Source organism: Apteryx mantelli, chromosome 5 (assembly GCF_036417845.1).
Source record: "Apteryx mantelli isolate bAptMan1 chromosome 5, bAptMan1.hap1, whole genome shotgun sequence".
Taxonomy (NCBI): Eukaryota; Metazoa; Chordata; class Aves; order Apterygiformes; family Apterygidae; genus Apteryx; species Apteryx mantelli.
This window is the reverse complement of record NC_089982.1, coordinates 87,090,514-87,109,197: the sequence shown is the minus strand read 5'-3', so window position 1 is coordinate 87,109,197 and position 18,684 is coordinate 87,090,514. Positions and strand designations below refer to the sequence as shown.

At 38.3% G+C, this 18,684-nt stretch overlaps 1 protein-coding gene across 3 annotated transcripts in view; it reads left to right on the top strand.

The window, feature by feature from the left end:
* The window catches only part of ZNF638 (zinc finger protein 638), a 46,553-nt gene that overhangs the window by 2,086 nt on the left and 25,783 nt on the right, over positions 1–18,684 (top strand). For all 3 annotated transcript variants that reach the window (XM_067298414.1, XM_067298415.1, XM_067298413.1), the window contains exons 2-13: positions 6,083–6,144; positions 6,431–6,469; positions 9,189–9,496; positions 12,254–12,603; positions 13,582–13,728; positions 14,131–14,262; positions 14,623–14,681; positions 14,848–14,891; positions 16,058–16,129; positions 16,643–16,819; positions 16,917–16,988; positions 18,039–18,091. In XM_067298414.1, coding sequence (XP_067154515.1) covers positions 6,083–6,144; positions 6,431–6,469; positions 9,189–9,496; positions 12,254–12,603; positions 13,582–13,728; positions 14,131–14,262; positions 14,623–14,681; positions 14,848–14,891; positions 16,058–16,129; positions 16,643–16,819; positions 16,917–16,988; positions 18,039–18,091 — 1,515 coding nt within the window. The remainder of the gene's footprint in view (positions 1–6,082; positions 6,145–6,430; positions 6,470–9,188; positions 9,497–12,253; positions 12,604–13,581; positions 13,729–14,130; positions 14,263–14,622; positions 14,682–14,847; positions 14,892–16,057; positions 16,130–16,642; positions 16,820–16,916; positions 16,989–18,038; positions 18,092–18,684) is intronic.

Sequence of the window (18,684 nt, the reverse complement as noted above, 5' to 3'; positions counted from 1 at the left end):
TTTGAAAGCTGTAGATTTTTCTTGAAAGACCTAGGCTTGATATGTCAAAAATACCGGAGAATATAATTAAAAAAATGAATAATTCATTATTAGTTTCATGTGTTTAAAGTAGTCTTCGCCAAATGTGGAGAACTTGGAGAGAGTCTTTTCCCCCCCCCCCCTCAATATGGCAAAATTATGTAAGATTTCTAGATGCTCTTCATGCTGTATATTAAAAAAGTGAGTGAACAGTTAAGATGGTGACAGCTGGATTAGAGGTTTGAGTAAAAATACATTCTTAAGTACTTTTACACTGGACGTGGGTTTGTGTTAATATATTTTTCCAAAGTATTTTGTCTAATTAATTTATTTAAATGTGAATTATTCAGTAGCTTGCTTACTGGTGCTTTCTAAAATTAGGTAAATATTTTTACTAAAAATACTTATTGAAGAAACAGCTATGAATTTTTGTGGGGAGATTGAGGGCTATAACTTCTACTTGTCCTAATACCACTACAGTGTAGCATGTGTGCTCCAGGCTCTCTGATCCGATTGCAGCTACACAACCTTTTCTCCCTGTCATGACTGCTTCTAGCTCTGGCATATATTAACTTTAATCTGAAAACTATTTTTTTTGTTGTTCATGTACACCTGTTATGAGTAGACAGTTCAGACTTTCTTGAGGCTTCATGGGCAAGCCATATTTAGATGACTGTTACAAAATAACCAGAAGAATTAGGGTGTGGATTTTATTTATTTATTTATTTTACTGCAAAGAATAACCTTTCTTCAGGAAGTGTTAGTCTTGTGTATTTGTGAGTTCTAAAGAATGGAAAATTCCTTTTGCTTTCACTTTTACAGTTTGACTTTATAAATAAAGGTATTGTCCTCTCTGTCTCAGTTGCATGGTTAAAGATGTTCTAGGCATTCGTTTTTTTGTCTTTAAAGTTTTGCTGAGTGTTATAAAGGGAAGCATGTGAAACAGCACCTACGATTTGGAAAAGAAATGATGGGGAAATGATACAGCAGAAATCTATAAAATCACGAGTGGCATGAGGAGGGTGGATAGGAAATAATTCTTGCATAGAGCTTAGGTGCTATTTACCACAATGTTATGGAATCTTAGTTTGGAAATAACTGGACAAATGCGAAGAAGAAAATCCTTCAAAGGCTGTGCAAAGACCTCTCAGATGGCTTAAGAAGTCCCTGATCAGCAGATGGTTGGAGACTGGGAGTATATTCTGGAGACGTGTCTCTGCCTTGTTATATTCTTCCCTAGCCATCCACCGTTGCATGCTGTTGGAGAAGAAATACTAAGTAAGCTAGATGGACCTTTGGTCTACCCTGGCGCTCCTGTGGATGAACTGGATCTTCAGAGTTGTTTTTAGATCAAAATGATTAGACAGGATAAATTCTGGTGTGCAGTGCCAAGCTGTAAAAGGGCTTTTGGGATGCTGTGATATGAACAGCTGCCTTTGTAACGTGGCAAATTGGAAAGACTTAACACGTTGTGAAGAAAGTAGACAAGCGAGGAGGATAGCTCAGGATGAAAACAGATGATGAGTTATGAAGAGGATGAAAGATGTCAAATGAGGAAAATCTTGGCTTTATCTAACTGCAGAAGAGGTTGGACATCCGACAGACTTAAGTTTCAGTGTTGTTAAAATGATAGATTTCAAGTTCAGATTATTCATGGTGATTAGCTGTTTTTTTGTAGGTTCTTTTAATTCAGTTTTGCACAGAATTATAAACTCATCTAGGATTCCGTTTTCTTGCCAAGGTTGAAGCAGAAGCTGCACTACCCTGTTGGAAGAGAATTGAAATATGCTAACTGAAGTTATTTTAATAAAATCACAGAATTACGGCTGGATGCGAGACCCAACTGCTACTCCTGGATAGTCTGCCTCTGGATCTTCCGTGACCATTAGTGGCTAAAGCTTCGTATTTGCACCATCTGAAATATTTTCCCCTTACTCTTTCGGCTTGCCTCTCCCGTAGCTGCAGTGGAACACTGGCTCAATTTTGACTTGGAGTGAAAAATGCTTCTGCTGTTCCCCAAAGCATCCAATGGGTTCTCCCTGTAGGTCTTTCTTTTAAAGTATTTAACTTTGCTTAATTAATGAGGTTGGATGAAATCAAAGCTGAAGATGGCCTTGAGATTTTTGCAATATATAGAAACTTAATATTCTGTTTTGAGTGTCGTACAGCTAAGCACATACATATTCTAGTTCTTTTATAATCTGAAAAGAATCCTGAACGCCTCCTTTGACTGCTATTTATATGTATTTGAAGTTTTTTGATAATACATTGTTCAGAAGTCAAAAGTTATAGTATCTTGCATCTGTGTGGCATAGCTATTGTAGGTCTGGCTTTGAAAAACATATATATTTTTTTAAAGCTTTGAAACTTTTTTGTAAGGCGTAGGTACAATCATCCTGTGAAATGCTATGTGGCAGTATAGCAGCTTCATAAAAGCCTTTTGCTCTAGCACAGAATGTGAAGAATACTGTAGCTGTTTCATGTAATGGACTTCAGAAAGACACTGATTTCTCTTTCCACCAAAACTGCCTGTTGGATCCTTGGCAGTAGGTGGCCAGAGCCTTGACTGTTTGAAGGTGCCCCTGGCACCACGGTTCGTTCTTAAGTTGTGCTGAGGTTTGGTTCAGAACTGAACTGAGAGAAGTGCTGCCTATTGAATCGGCAGCACGGCTTCCGTCTTGGTTATCTGGGGTCCTTCAATCAAGTGTCAGCTCTAACACAACGTATAGCTTTCTAAAATCTTGTAGATATGTGGTAAGTGATGATTACCATGAACTTGTAAGCCAGTTATTGGAGCAGCATCAAACATGAATGGTGCAAGTAGATTTGTGCTTATTTTTATCTCATGCCAGGAACCCCCTTGCTTTTTGTAGCTTTGCCAGGGATAGCTGTGCACAGTAATGTGTTACAAAAAAAGGTATAGTCAAGAAGGTGTGTTTTTAAAACTGTTAAAAATTAATTTGGAAAATTTATTGACACTGAGATGACTTACTGATCTGGAAGGTGTTCTTCTTTCTCATCCAAAATCTGTGCATTTGTTTTCTGCAACCTTTTCTCAGGGAAAAGTTATTTTGTCCTGAGTTAAATGGAATCTCAACTCAGTGTTATCTTCTTTCAAATATATTCATATTTTTCTGAATGAGAAATTCTTTTCTATTACAAAAAACATCGACATACTAAAACACTTTATGAACACAGACTAGCTTTATTCTCAACTTGACATCCTGGTTATATTTGGATAACTAAGTATGGCTTCTCTGTCTTCATACATATCACTTCTGGAATAAAATAGATTTGTAATGCTAGTAGTGTGAGGGATTATGCTTACTAGAAGCTCTTTACTGATGACTAGAACGCTGTGTATCACGGTTTTTGTTATTTTACTGAAATGGATTTAAAGGAGGGCTAGATCTTCTCGGCCTTTGAGTGGTGTAAAGTCATGTGGACTCGTTGTTTCCCACAAAGAGAATTACCCTTGTGGTTCCATTGCTGAAGGAATGAACCAAAACATGATTCTAATTTGTTTTACTCCTAGTTTTTCCTATATAATATCTTGCTGTGAAACTAGTACAGATGAGGGCAGATACTATCCCCTTTGTGTTACTGTTATTTTCCTGTTGGCAGAAGACCTGAGTTTGGAGGCTCTGAAGGTTTTCATTATTCTCTGTCAACTTCTGCTTCAAAAGATTTTCAATAGCGATCCAGCTGGGCTGGCAGAAATAATAAGAGATTCGCTGGTCACGCAGAATTAGATAATACAGTGATAAAATTGCTGGTTCTCCGATGGCATCGGTTTGTCGTGCAGCAGTGCTACTGCCGCAAGAAACTGGCTGCAAGCTCGTTCTGTGAGTGCGCTTGGAGTGCGGCTGCTGGGGAAGGATCCTGTCCCTGGGGGAAGGATCCGTATGGTGGGGCCCGACTTGCCAAAGGGAGAGGAATATTCCTGAAGACTGAGAAGGGCAAGGAATGAATCAAAGAGAAGGAATATGCATAAATTGAGACTCCTGTAATTATATGAAATACAAGAGGCCTTTGCCATAACGAAGACTCGAAGAAGCGAAGAATGTTGTTTTTGTTAGGGAGGAGAATATCTCTTTGTAGGCCTGCCAGTCGCGCTAATGCCTGTTGGACCGCGAGCTAAAAGACACTTGGAATGAAAATGGCCTCCAAAAGCCCTCTCTGAAACTCTGTATGCCGCCTTCACTTTGGACCATGGAAGTGGTATATTTGAAGCCTCTTTCCTTTCCTTTCTGCAAACTAATCCCTTTAATCCATTGAGTAATAGTTTTTCTTTTTCTCTTATAACTTTAAGACTAGATAAATTGCCTTCTTAATGGGATACATGCTTACTCGATAATGGCATGTTATTAGAAAAATAGCTGGTAATGGTGAATTGCTTGCTCCTCACTTGCGTGCATGCTGTGTATTTACTGCGCGTACAGTTCTACGGCTGTATTGCCTGAAAGCTTGCGAGTTGTTTTATCAACGTGCTCTTAATAAATTCTTAATTTGCTTTGGTAAAACTAGTGAGACTAATGCAAAGGGTTTTCTGACAGTCGGTTCTCTGACTGTATTTGAACAGTTGGAATGTTTTAATGAACACGATCAGTAAAAATTTTCAGTGTTTTTCTGAGTTTGGTTAGTCAGTGTTATCTATATCTTCAGGAAATGGTAGCAAGTCTTGTGTTTAAAATGTATTTTAAGTTATTTAAACACCATATTTTCTGCTTCTTGGAGTAAAATAGTTTTGGTAGCTGTCTTGTAGTTCAGGTTTTAAGGTTGATAGCTGATATTGTGAGCACAAGGAACAGCTGTTTTCATTAAGCTTTCTGTGCTGCTACAGTGCAGAAAATTAACTCTGGTCTAGTTAAATCAATTTTTCCATCTCATAAGCTTTAAGCAAGCCATCACAAGCGCTTCTTTGAATCAATGTGTTCAGCAATTTTTCAGTAAACAAGAGAGTTTGATTCTGCCAACTGCACATTTCGTAATCTTTTATATTGTAAGCCAGCGTATGCTTAGAAAGAATCATGCACCAAATTATTTTATAAAGCCTTGCCTGTCAGTTGCATTATTCAGCCATTAATGTCTGCTTTAAAATATTCAGGTAGAAACTGTTTTTTAAGGATATTTAATATTGATTGTTGATGATGCTCGATACCTTACAATTTCAGACCATGAAGTGTATCTTTTCAACGGCATCCTGCCTAGCAGTCGCTTTTGTCGGCAAGTCAGTTTAGTAGAAGAAGGAAAAAAAAAAAGTCTTCAGGTGTCATTTCTGGTGCCCCAGTCTGAAAAACCTTGATTGTTCTCCCTAACTGGAGTGGGGACTAATTGTGCGTTTACAGTTAAAGCTGTGCATAAGTCATCTTCAAGACTGAGGGCTTGCATAGTGCTTCTGGTTTTGATTAACACTTAACCCATCAGATGCTCCCCAAGTTAAAGTTTTGGTAATGTTCTTTCTATACATAAATTTATGGGGAGTGAAAAGTAAGGATTTCATCAAAGTTTTTTTTGCTGATCTTGGGTTGGAACATAGTATTAGGAATGATTGTTCTTGAGTTTAAGGCATGAAAATTTATGCCTTTGTAGCAATGATTTTTGACTTGAAGATACTGTGTTGTTTCTGGTTCTCTTTTAAACTCGATTTATTCACCTTAATTTGCTATATATATATTCATACAATCTGACAGTCTGTGAAAATTGCTAATAGCTTTTTTTTAAAAGTATAGCTGTCTATTGGATCTACTTTTTTTGCATTTGAAAATATGGTGACGGCAACCATGTAGTGTGTTGATTGACGCAGCGGATTAGTTCAATGTGATGCATTTCCACTTTCACTTAAATTCATATGTATTTGTTAACAGCCTGCCATAATCATTAAGAATAATAATCATAAAGAATAATAATTTGAATTGCGAATCCGGACTCAACATCAGATCATGTTAGGTAAAATTTGCTAGCAATGGCAGATAAAGTATGAAAATGCTTTACTATGTGTTTTGGTCACATGTAACATTTTGCGCACTAATTGAACTTCTGTGGATGTCTTTTCTCCAATTAGGACTGGATTCTGCATCAGAACACTCCTTCTCACATTGAAAGCTGCCGCCAGTTACGTCAACAGTAAGGAATTTATAAAGTTCACTTAGTGTAAAAAGTGTTTTTGTGCATGCACATAGTCTGTAGAAGCATATTTGTTGTCAGATTTCCTTAATTAGGATTACCTGTACCTGAGTGCTGTTCTTAACTTGCTTTAGACCAGTAGGGTAAAAGGTGAACTGACACTTGATGCTTCTGGAGTCCTGAATGGGAACATTTATCTGTAAAAGCTACTGCATGTAAACCAAAAATGTGCTCAGGTGGCAAATTTAGCTTTTTCATTGACAGTCATATTTTTAACCTTTAACAGATACCCTGATTGGAATCCTGAGTCTCATTCTTCAAAGAGGTAACTGCTTTTTGATTACAGGTTATTTTTAATTTGATGTTACTAAAAACATGGGGCAAACAGTGCAATTAATTTTCCTGTTCTGCTCACTGATAAGCTTTATTAGTGGTATCATATTTTCATTGTAAAATTGTGTGGGGTCTCTGTGCTTTTTTTGTCCCAAGTCCCTCGAATAATAAGGATGGCATGGTGCCTAAAATTCTTTCCCCTGGATGAGGATCAACTCTGTAGAAGAGCCAGAAGACTGCTGTTGTCAGCACTCTTGCCTTGAGCCTGTCTCAGAACCGTGCTTCAGTTAGTCACAAGTTGTTGGACACGGCATAGGAACTGAGCAAGGCTGTGACCTATTTTAGATCAGTGATCAAACTACCTGAGTGGTTTCCGACTTTAATAGACTTTTTTTTTTTTTTTCCAGTGACATTCTGGTTAGCAACTTGAAACCTTTTTGACATTAGGGTTGCTTGTCTTAGCTATATTTCACAGACTCTGTTCTACAGATCCCTCAGGAAGCTGTGCGATCACAAGTTGAAAACCACTGGAGTTGATGAACTCACGTCTCTTCTGTCCTTAAAAATTATGCTGTTTACAATTAACTGTTTTTGAAAACGCAGCGTGTGGACTAATTCAACTTGAATCTCAGCAAGATTGGATTATTTTACTGGTTCAGTATTGGTGCATGTTTTAACTTGCATGCAAATAGGAATGGTAGAATTTTCATTTTTGCTGAATTGTCCTGTAACTTCCCATGAATTAGTTTGGCATGGGTCCTGGGAAGCTTACTGTTGAGTGTGTGAAGATGTGTTAAAAAGATCAAAATGTAGGTCAGGTTAGTTTGCAGAGTGCACACAAGATCCTTCTACGTTATTAAACAAAGAATAACTTTTGGATCTTTCATGAAGAGAAAATTACATTTTAAAACAGCAGAATGAGATTGCTGCAGAGTGTTGAGAGCTGCTGATATTATAAAGAACCCAGACAAAGAAAACTGCTCTTGGCTAGAGGAACTTAGTAAACTGGACAAGTTTAATACTGCTTTTTTGTGAGTGATGGATCTTGTGTGCTTGCAGGTGGGGCAAGAGTTGTTTTTTAGGGTGGTGCTTTCTTGAATCCTTCTGTGATGACAACATGTCTCCAGATGGGAGAGTTGGAATACAGCTTGCTGGAGGCTGTCAGGGATCGCAGATGTCTGGAGCTGCTGGCAGTAGTCTCAGGGCAAGGTCAATGAACTTGCTTTGCACTGTGTCCGCTCTGCTAACTGCTGCTGGATGGTTCTTTTCATAATTTTTTATTTTTTATAAATTGCTATGGTTTGTTGATACAAAACGTTTTTAATGCAGTATAGGACACAAACATAATGGGGTTTACGTGGATTTTTTTAATGGTATTTGAACCTTGCTGATTAAATACCATTGGGAAGTATTGCTGTGTGGGGCAGGTAGGAGCATCATTTAGAAGAACTGAAGGTTGTTCATCGGTCCTCAGCTAGCTGCAGCTGTGCTCACCAAAAAGGTTGGGTAGTAGCTGCCTCAGTTGCTTGTCATCCCCGTCTTGGTCCTGTCTCCTTAACTTATATCATCTAAAAGCAGCTTTGTCTGTTCAAAGTCTTGAGCAGTAACAATACGACTGGATCTGGTGATTCATTGAGTGCTGGTGCCCTTGTGTTCCTGTATAGATTACCTTTAACCATCTTCAGTGCTTTTCAGTTGAAACGTAAACTACTCTTTCATGCTGTGTTAAAAGACTTGCGTTTTTCAGTCGTCCAGCGTACTGTCTTCCCAGGAAGTCCAGTTGTGCTGGACGTGTGCGCCAAGTTGGTTATTTCCTGGCGTTTCTGTTAGTTTTTCTACAGAAATTACCGGCGCAGTTCTGCTTCCTGCGTCATGCCGAAGGGCACGTTGCATCAGTGGCCGCTTCTGGTTTTAGCGCCTCTGAGGTGCTGTTTACACTCTAGCCGGTTTAGAGTGCCGCTGCGGTGTAGCTTTGCCATCACAGAATTTGGCATGGGCTGAGAAATTGGGCAAATGCTTGAGTGTAACATACTGACCTGTCACCTGACTAGCTCATCAAAAATGGATATGTGAGCATATACTTTATGCATCTTTGACCTTTTCCTTTCTCTCCGTTATTCCTGTGATCTGTCCTGCCAGGGTTTTACTATGTTTGACTACTTCCCATGTCTCTAACAGTGACCGTTTCTCTCATGGATCTCTTCCCCATTATTTTTTCCATGTTCTTCATCGATTTCACAACTGTCGGTACCATAAATGTGTGATGTGTGCATATTTATGTCGCTCCGTTCAAATCTCTCCTTCAGTCTGAATCAATCTTAGACGTACTGCTTCAGGGTTCCTTACTTTCAAACTAAATTAGGAAGAACCAAGGAAGATATCTTAGTTCATTTCTCAGTTTCATGTATCCTTTTCCTCCTCTTATGCATTTTTGTAGCACTGCAACTTGTAACTTCAGACTTATCTTCTTTACAGCTTTTTCTTGTTCTGTGCAGGTTTTTGTCTCCCACTCATTTCTTTTTTCGGTTCTATCTACCTATCTTAAATTGTTATAGCAAGCATCTTACTGGTATTTAAAGTATGTTTGTTAATAAATTAGCCTCTGCATACTTTGCTGGTTTTGGTTTCTTTTTTGCAGGAAGTCTGTTTACACAGACTCAGGTTAATCTTGCTGCCTTGTTGAAACTCATTACATGCCTTTATTCTATTAGAAATGCTGGCGACCGAAAAGAAAATCAGACCCCGAAGCGCCGTTCCAACTCTGCTAGTCCCAGTCCTAGACGTTCTAGGGTCACAGGTTCTGGCTATGTTCTTCGTCGATCACGATCGAGATCCAGGAGCCCTGGCCGTTTCAGGCCAACACGGCCAAGAAGTCGAAGCCCAAGGCAGGTGCGACGACTTAGCCCTAGACACAGGTCAAGGTCACCACAGCGATCAAGAAATCCGCTGAGAACAAGTCCGCGACCTCAGAGGTCTTCTAGTAATGACTGGTCGTCGAGGAGGACCACCCGATCTCCAGGTAAAGAGGAGATGTATTTAAAATGTATTTAAAAGTAGCTTTCCCTTTTGCTGTTGCTTTGTGAGACTTACACTTAGAGGAATACAGGTATTCTAAAAGATTTGAAGCCTTCCTCACCTAGCGTCAGTAATTGGTAGGTAGTATCAAACGACTGCTGGGCAAGCATCTCTTTTTTATTTGTGCTCAGTTTTTAAGCTAGCAGGGATAGTCAAGAACTGAAAACAATTGGAGATTCTTTATCTTTCAGCATGAAAAAAGCAATTTGGCAACTGCAGTATAGATGAGGGAAAAAAAAAAAAGTGATGCACTGTATAAAAGCTGCATTGAATTGAAGTGGAATTCACAGGGGGCCTGTGAAGGGATCATAAATAATTTAGCTGAGATAAAGGGATGGTATCTGAAAGCCTTTCAGTGCAACATTCTTCGTGACAGTTTATTGCACCATTTTCTTACCCTGTTCAGCTTACTGCATCCAGTTTGAAAATATTGAAAACATGTAATGGAAAAATATTTGTATTTCTAGGAAATTGTGTGCGAACTCAGTTCTGCGTCATTTGTTTTGAACTCAGTCTCTTGGATGAAATACCAGGGTGTTTGGAGTTTTTTGTTTCTTTTTAAATTCCAGTGAGAAAAAAAAAATGAGGAATTTTAAAAGTTGGTTATTTTCTGTTTGATCTGTGTCTGTGGCTTTATCATTTGTATACTTTTAGAAAATTAAGAGGTACTGAGTTCTTCTGTAGGGGAAGTGGCAGGCAATTTCAGAGATCCTCTTGAGGGTAAAATACAAACTGCCCTAATGTTGAAGGCGGAGAGGAAGAAACAATGACTAAATCGCAAATCGTGAGATCCACTGATCTCCATAAAAATAAAGCGTACAGGAGATGAAAGCTGTATCATATCATTAAAGAATAATTTAAAACAATAGCATCAGCCTTTAGGACAAAATGACAAAGAGCAAGACGGAAAAGACATGGAGTTTAGCAAGAGGTATCAAGATAGTGAGTACTGCAATGCATCAGTAATGAGAGGAAGAGCAAAGCCTGGAAAGGTTGTTTTTTTTCTTTGTGTCTTGACTTGAGCCCGTTGGGAGCAGCAAGTGGTTAGAACAATAAAAACTGCATTAGCCGTTTCAAATTGTAGTCTAAAATAAGGATTGAACTGGGAAGGGGGCACCTAGTTAAGGTAGAAGTTTTCAGGTCAACTGGGCCTGATGTGCTTCGTACAAGCGTGCATAAACTGATTGAAGTAACCTTGGAGTTCGTAATGTTCTTTGAGAAGTGAGAGAATCGGTGAGAGAGAATGGCTGTGAGATCGCAAGACAAGAATGGGGCTTGTGTAGTTCCCATCCTGCAAAAGACAAATCGGACAATTATTGGTCAATACACTGAGTTTCAGTCTTTCTATTTAAAACAAAATGAAACAAAAAAAAAGAGATAAAATAGATAGACTCATAGCTTGCATGTGTCACTCTAGTGGCCAGGATGGATTTCTCAAAACAAAACAGTGTCATGCTAATCTGACTGTTCTTTTGTGACAAGGTAGCGTCCTCTGTTGATGAGGGATCTTAACATCAGTAAGTTTTGGTACTGGTTTCTGTGACGTTCTCGGGAGTGAAGCAGGCTCATCTCATTCTCATTTCCCTGTCTGGATAGCAATGCCCAGAAAGTAGTTCTCAGTGGCTGGTTGTAAAAACGGGAAGGGGGTATCAGTTAAGAGTTGTGCAACAAATCGCTCCCAAGTCCAGTTATGTTGTCTTTTAATGATTAGCCTAAAAAATAAAAGAGTGTTCTTAAAAAAACTTACAGAAGAAACTGAGAGGGACTTCAGGTGTGTTGAGGGGCAGAGTAAGAATTCAAAGAAAACTTGACAAGTTCGAGAAAATTAGGTGAATTTCAGTACAGACAAATGCAAAGTATTCCCTTCTAATCCAGGAGCAATCAACTGCATAAATACCAAATGATGAACAGTTTGTTTGGCACCTTTTCGGAAGAGACTGAGTGATAACAGAAAATCCAGAAATGAATGCCATGGGGTGTGCTATAATGTTACAAAAAAGGCGAATGTCATGGTGGGATGTACAAACAGAAGAGGTGTGAAATGCTGATAACAGCTTAGCTGGAATAGTCTTGGTTTTGGGGAGCACCATTTTAAGCAGTTTGTGAACCAGAGACCAGAGGAGTGTAAAGAGACCAACTGGAGGGCTAGGTAAAACACCGGGGGGGACTGATGGAATTAGCATTGTGTCTTCCTGAGAAGAAAAGACTAACAGTGAACATAGGTGACTACTTACTTAGTGTTTGTTTACATGGATGAGGTAAGGAGACAACGTATTCTGCCTGAAGAAGTGTTGCTGGAAGTATCTTGTTTAAGGTGGATAGTTTGGGTCTCTTTCTGCATGCACATGTGTATGCATACCTAGATAGATTAAATTTAATGAAAGTATATTCCCTTACGTGCACAATTAAACCATCGTTCTTTCTTCTGGCCATCAGAATTTTTGTAGATATTGCCAGTGTCACATTGTCTAAAGATGTCAAATTGCAGAATGACACAGTGAAAATAGTACAGAGGTTTATTCTTTGTAGGCAACCTCTGCTAGAGCATGCGGAAGGTTCTCGCACTTGCACTTGTTCTTGCTCGCTTTCAAGACTGAGTCAGGAATAGGTAGCCGTAACAAAGCTGAAATCATAGAAAACTGAACAGCAATATATGTAAGTTCTCTAAGAAAAAACATTTTTTTTCCCCTTCCCCTCACAGACAAAAAGGCAGCTTTGGAGGCAGTAGTGAAAAGTTTGGGACCTGGCTTTGTAGCAGAGTTCAACAAACGTAAGTCACTTCAAGCAGCTGGGCAAGGATCTTCAGGATCAGGAAAATCGCCACCTTCTCATGGACTCTTAGGGAAGGCGCCTGGAAATATGAAGAAGCCACTGAAAACTAGCCTTTCTCCAAAGGCTTCAAAGAAAGACTTGTCTTCTCTGCCTGGGTCAAGTGCTTCTAAATCAAAGTCTCCTGAAATAGATGATTCACCCCAAAACAAAGAAATGGAAGAGGATGAGGAAGATTTATCCACAGAAACCAGTGGACCTCGTCCCACTCCGTATAATAGAGTGAGTTTCTTAATATTTTTCACTGTGATTTTCAAGGATTTGGTTGGTATCTCATTTCAAGGTGGATCACCTGTAAAAAGATTAGCAGTTCCTTCGGAATAGCTGTTTGCTGATTCTGTGTAATAAATATTGCTGTGTTAACGCGAAAATTTGCTGGTTGCAAGTAAGTGTGCTAAGTAATGCAGTAAGGACTTTTTGGTGGATGGAAAGTGCGAGAGTGGTGTTTGCTTTACAGCAGAAGAAAGAAACTCCCATTGAGTTTGGGTCTCTACAGTATTCTTCTGAGCACTTGTTTATATGTACCGTGAGGGAAGACCTCTGTTGGGAAGAATTTGCTGTGTAAGTGGAAGTAAAGGGTAGGAGGCAGAAAGTGCTAATTTTCCCTGGTCAAACAGGGAAGATGAAGCACGGAGAAATCCAGCAGTCCTGTGATAAGGAGGAGTTTAAACCAACGTCATCTTCGTCCATCATATCGACCACTGGGATCTCTTAGAGCAACTTTGTATAAATCATTTTTGTGTTTCACTTACTTTGTATAGTTGTGATGGATGCAATCATCCGTGGTAGTTTCTAGCCTCTAAATGCTAAACAAAGAGAACATTGCCTAGTGCTGTTGGAAGCTAATAGATAGTGTTGAAAGGAAACTAGCGGAGTTTTGCGGAGTTTTGCAGCTCTTTACCCTTACAGCCCGGACGGCTGCAATTATGTAACTTGGTAATACTTCTTAAAAACAGAAGGGAAGTATTTCCAATGTTGTTTGGTAATCCTCTGCCACATCTTCCAGTAAGCTGAAAATTGAAGAGCGGTGGAAGAACAAAATTGTGGATCCGTCCTTGAATTAAAAACAAAAGTACTCAAAATACCACAGCTAACTAAGCACTCTGTCTGCTTCAGGCTTGGAGTAATTTTTATTGTTATAGGCTTTACTGGACTTGCCTCGGAAAGTGTTTGTTCTTTTGTTTTGTCTTTAATTTTTAGCTGTTGAGAGAGGAACTGCTGAGTTGTGGGACAGTCCTTCAAATATCTGATTTACCAGATGATGGCTTTTCAGATCAAGATATTAAAAAAATTGTTCAGCCATTTGGCAAAGTTAGTGATCTCCTTGTACTTCGCTCCAGGAATGAGGTAAGTTTTCCTGTAGAATGTTTTTGGGTCATCTGTGTGTCCAGAATAGAAAATATTTTGTCAAACAGTGAAAAACTTTGTATCTGGATCCTCAGCTGCTCACAGGATAAGGCTTCTTAAACAGTTTGTCATTAAGGATCACATGTGTAATCTTTAAAGAATTGGGAATGTTAGCTTTATAAATTCAGTCTTCCTTGCTACGTAAGTCTTAGTTGTTAGAGGGATCTAGGATGCTTCTTCTGTAAAACTGAAGTCCAGGCTTTTTTTATCAAGCTTCACATGAACTTGGAGAGAGAAGTACATGCAGTTCTGACACAAGCAGGTTTTCTAAAGAAAAATGAAACCAAACTATGTTTTGTACCTATAATATAAATATATGACCAAAAATGCCATTTGTTTTAGGCCTTCCTAGAAATGAACTACAAAGAAGCAGTGATAGCAGCTGTGAAATACGGTGAGACTGTGCCAGTGCTGGTAAATGGGAAACGTGTGAAAATAAGTGTAGCAGAAAAGCCAAAAGCACCTCCTGGCCAGGTAAACAGCGTGAGGGAGAACAGCGTGGTGTGTGTGTGTGTGTTTTTTTTTGTTTTTTGTTTTTTTTGTTGGTAGCTCTGTACTTTGCTCCATAAACTTGTTTACATTCCCCAGAAAAAAAAATTAATAGTTTTAATGTATTTATTTCCTCTTTGTAACTTACAAATACCTAATTCCAGCTTTCTGTTTTTCTTGCTTAAGATTGATATTTGTGAATAGTATCTATTTAACAAATAGTGAAAGATACAACCTCTATTGCTATATTAAGTCACGATGTGGTATGCAGTAAAGCAATAATGATGATGTAATGATGCAATAAAGTTATGATGCAGTAAAAGTTCTTCTTTCTGTAAATTGCAGGCCAAAATGAACATCAAAAAAATGGCTCAGACTATTAAAAAAGTTGCACCAAGTACAAAGTAAGTGTTGCCCTCACATGCATTAATATCACCTTTACTGATAACAGATGGTAACAAAATGGGTGTATGTCTGTTTGCTTTCTTTTATTTTAATGTTTTTGAGCAATTTCAGCTGCTTTGAACCTGATTTTTCTTTATTTTTTTTTTCTCTACCTGCTCACAACAGAAAAGATCAAAACACCAACACTAAGACAACTAAATCCATTACAGGTGAGGCTTTTTCCTGCTTATGCATCTGTTATTGCCCTCCCTCTTCATTTCCCATATCACTGGTTTAGTGTGAGTGCTTTTTTGAGAGTCACTGAAAGCAGGTCCAAAGAGGTGCAAGAAAACTGGTTTATCATTTCAGATGTCTTCCTTTTGATGTAGCTCTATCTTCCTCACTTAAAAACCCCAAGCAACTGTAAAAACTTGACCTGGGCATATGCTTCAATAAGTTTTCAGATTTTAAATGTTTGTCCTGAACTGTGAAAGATAAGTGTGGTGTAGCTCTGTAAAATTAGCGGCATGCTTTAAATTTACTCTGAGCCTTTTGTGTAACATATTTAACATTCTGTTTCACAGTTATTTCTAGTGTTTCTCCATGTCTTATGTTCCTTATACCTTTGAAATGTTTTTAAATTTCTCCTGGTCTTTTAATGATCCAGAGGGAAATTATTTCAGTAGTGTGCAACTGGTCTGGCAAACCTGTATGTCACATCATTAGAGAACTTTTTTCTTTTTTTATAGTACTTTAATGAAAAGAGGACAAGCCACAGCAAATGAATCAAAAGCCAGTTAAACTTCAGAAGAATTTTGTTTTATTAAGACAGTGGAATTAACAACCATGTCCTATTTTGTTGCTTATTTTGTTAGCTTTCATGAGCAATTGTTCTGAATAAAATTAGGGACCAGACATTATTCTGATGAGAAGCCTCTGTTGTGCTTTTCAGAAATGTCATGGTCTTGATTCATTCCTGAGTGTGGTTTAGTTTCCAGAATGGAGTTAAAATTCGTGTAACTGTGCTGCTTAGAGTTGTCTCACAGATGGAAACAGAGTGAGTTTTTTACAGTCATTTAAAGGGGAAAAAAATACACGAGCCTTTTTGTAGGAGCAAGGTATTAAACAAGTTCACAGAAGATATTCTGCTTCATGGCTTTCTCAATAGTTTGTTGGAATTAACTTAGGTTTTAAGTTTTGGATTTTTTTCTTTGTGTCAATTCATGCTTTAAAGTAGCTGGTGTCTTCTACTTAGAACTCTCTACATTTCAGTTGCTGCAGATTAAAGTATTTTCGTACATATTTTAATACTCTTTTGTTACATTTACTTCTCAAAGGTAAGACTTAAGAAATAGGCATTTCTACTGACCTGCTTGTTTTTGGATATTTTACCTAGGTAAAAAAGAAATAACTAAGAAATCCTTGATGACAGGAGATAGTAAAATCAATAAAACTTCAAATATTGCAGGTAAGGCAAATGAGGATTTTTACTCTTTCCTGGGAAAACACATGCAGGTGATCTTCCATCACCTCTCCCCTCTGTCCAGTTTTGGAACAAATAACTAAGGTAGCGAGTCCTGGCCTTTCATGCCCTTTACTGGGTTTGCCAGCGTAGTAGGTTGTTAGACAAGGAAGAACCCTTTTTGCAGACAAGGGAGAACCCTTTTTGCGCCTCGTGACATGGCTAATGTAATGATAATCAGTGCTGTTTGTAGCTCTAGAATAGCGAAGAATCAAGGAAAGAGAAGTTCCAAGAAGTAGACCCTTTCCCGTGAACAGAGCACTGGGCTTGTTTTGCAAAGCTGGAATGGAATGAGCTTTTCCTCTGTATAAATTCTTTGTTCTGCTGTAATGAGGAAGAGAGGATGCCTTTGAATAGATGACAGAAAATGTTATAGTGCTTTTTTTTTTTTTTTTTTGGCATATCAGTTGGTTTAATGTATTGAAATGAAGCATGCTTTTTTCTACCATTACTTATCAGCAAAATGTAAAGAAAAGAAGCCTGAAGATCTGAAGATGTCAACAGAACCTGGAATAGAAGTTGGGGAAACTAACTTGTTAGAACCAAAGAAAGTTACAGAAGGTGACAGAGTCATGGAGCTTGTGAAGACAGCAGAGACTCAAGCCAAAGCAATGAATAAACCTGCACCAGTAACAGGTATTTCTGATAGGCTAATGCTATTTTAAGTTACTTTCCTAGTTATAAGTTGCATGAAATTTAGTGTTGTGATGATGTCTTGAATTTTATTTTTTAGAGAAGCTTACACAGATGCCTCAGGTGGTGGGAGTGGACTCGGATCAGTTTAATGAAGCTTTAATTGATCAAGGTAAATTGTAAACTGACTTTTTTTCATTTCTGTACTGAAATTCTCTGTTATTATGAACTAAACAAAAATACTTTGGAGGCTAGGAACTCTTCAGAAATTAAGACGACACAGGATATCAAAAAAGAAAATGGTTAAAGTAGGTTAACTGACTGAAACATAAAACAACTGCTTATCATGATGATGGGAGTAGGGAGATTAAACTCTTTACTCCTGCCAGATTGACATCTTTCAGCAGCACAGTATTTTTACCTACACCTTTTCAGTCCAGCACAGGGAGTTTTATTCACAATTCATTAGAGCAAAGGATTGAGCTTTTCTGTATATTCTGTTTCCAGGTCCACCACTAACTTTTAATCTTGTTGCTTTACATTGCCTGATTAGATCTGGTTCAATAGACACTATTTTGCCCATATTTTATAACTGATATTTTAACTTGCTAGTAACAATCTTTGTTTTAAATATAGTTTAAGTGTATCTTAATTCTTATTAACTATGCGTGTGATAGTAGTTTGTCCTTGCTGTGTCTCCACTAGGTCATAGTTGCTGAACAGTTATAGGTAGATAGAAGCATTTTACAGTAGAAGTGATACACTTAGCTGTGCTTGCCTGTCTGGTGTTTTCCTGTTTGCTGCTCTCCATGTTTTTCTGTGCCTCCAATATACCTCTGTGGACTTGTCCCAGGAAAAAGAAGGATATAGAGTAAGTGTGCACATGCTGGGCACCTACCAAGTCTTAATATGCCTACTAGAAAGTCTTGTGGTTGTAATCATTCAACTGCTATAGCCTTAATGTCAGTGAAGTGTTCAAATATTAATTGAGCGATTTTAATTGATTTTTTTTTTCCTGCTAAAAAACACTCTGAATGCATTTACGTAACATTCCATGTGTCTCACCGATGTATTTGTTGCTGTAAGTGAAATGATGGAATATTTCAATTTTCTTAGTGACAATGGTGATTAAAACATATGGATAATGTAGAAGTTTTAAAGTTTCTGCAGTATTTAAAGAAATCTGCTAAATTAACCTCCCCCCCCTTTTTTTTTTTTTAAGAAACTACTGTAGTGGCTACAAAGAGTGAAGAATCAATGGAATCAGTTAGCAAGGTCAGTCTAAAGCTACTTGAATCTGGATGTTTTAAGTACAAATTTGGTGTGAATTTAGTTAAGAGTATATGGATAGATGTTAATGACAATGTAATTAAAAACAAAAACCTTTGTCTGGAACGCACGTGGTACGGGAGAGAGGCAAGTATACAAACTTAAATTGTGCTTTCATACTTTTGGTCTTAAGTACAGTGGTCTCTCCAATGTGTATTACACCATGGTCTTTTTATTCTGGTGTCTGTTTCATGGTGGAGATTTTCTCCCAGGGGATTTTTGCTTCGATTTCGCAGAATCACAGAATGGTTGAGGTTGGAAGGGACCTCTGGAGATCATCTAGTCCAACCCCCCTGCTCAAGCAGGGTCACCTAGAGCAGCCCAGGACCATGTCCAGATGGCTTTTGAATATCTTCAAGGATGGAGACTCCACAACCTCTCTGGGCAACCTGTTCCAGTGCTCAGTCACCCTCACAGTAAAAAAAAAAACAACAAAAAAACCCCATTTTTGAGATTCAGACAGAATTTCCTGTGTTTCGGTTTGTGCCTGTTGCCTCTTGTCCTATCGCTGGGCACCACTGAGAAGTCCGGCCCCATCC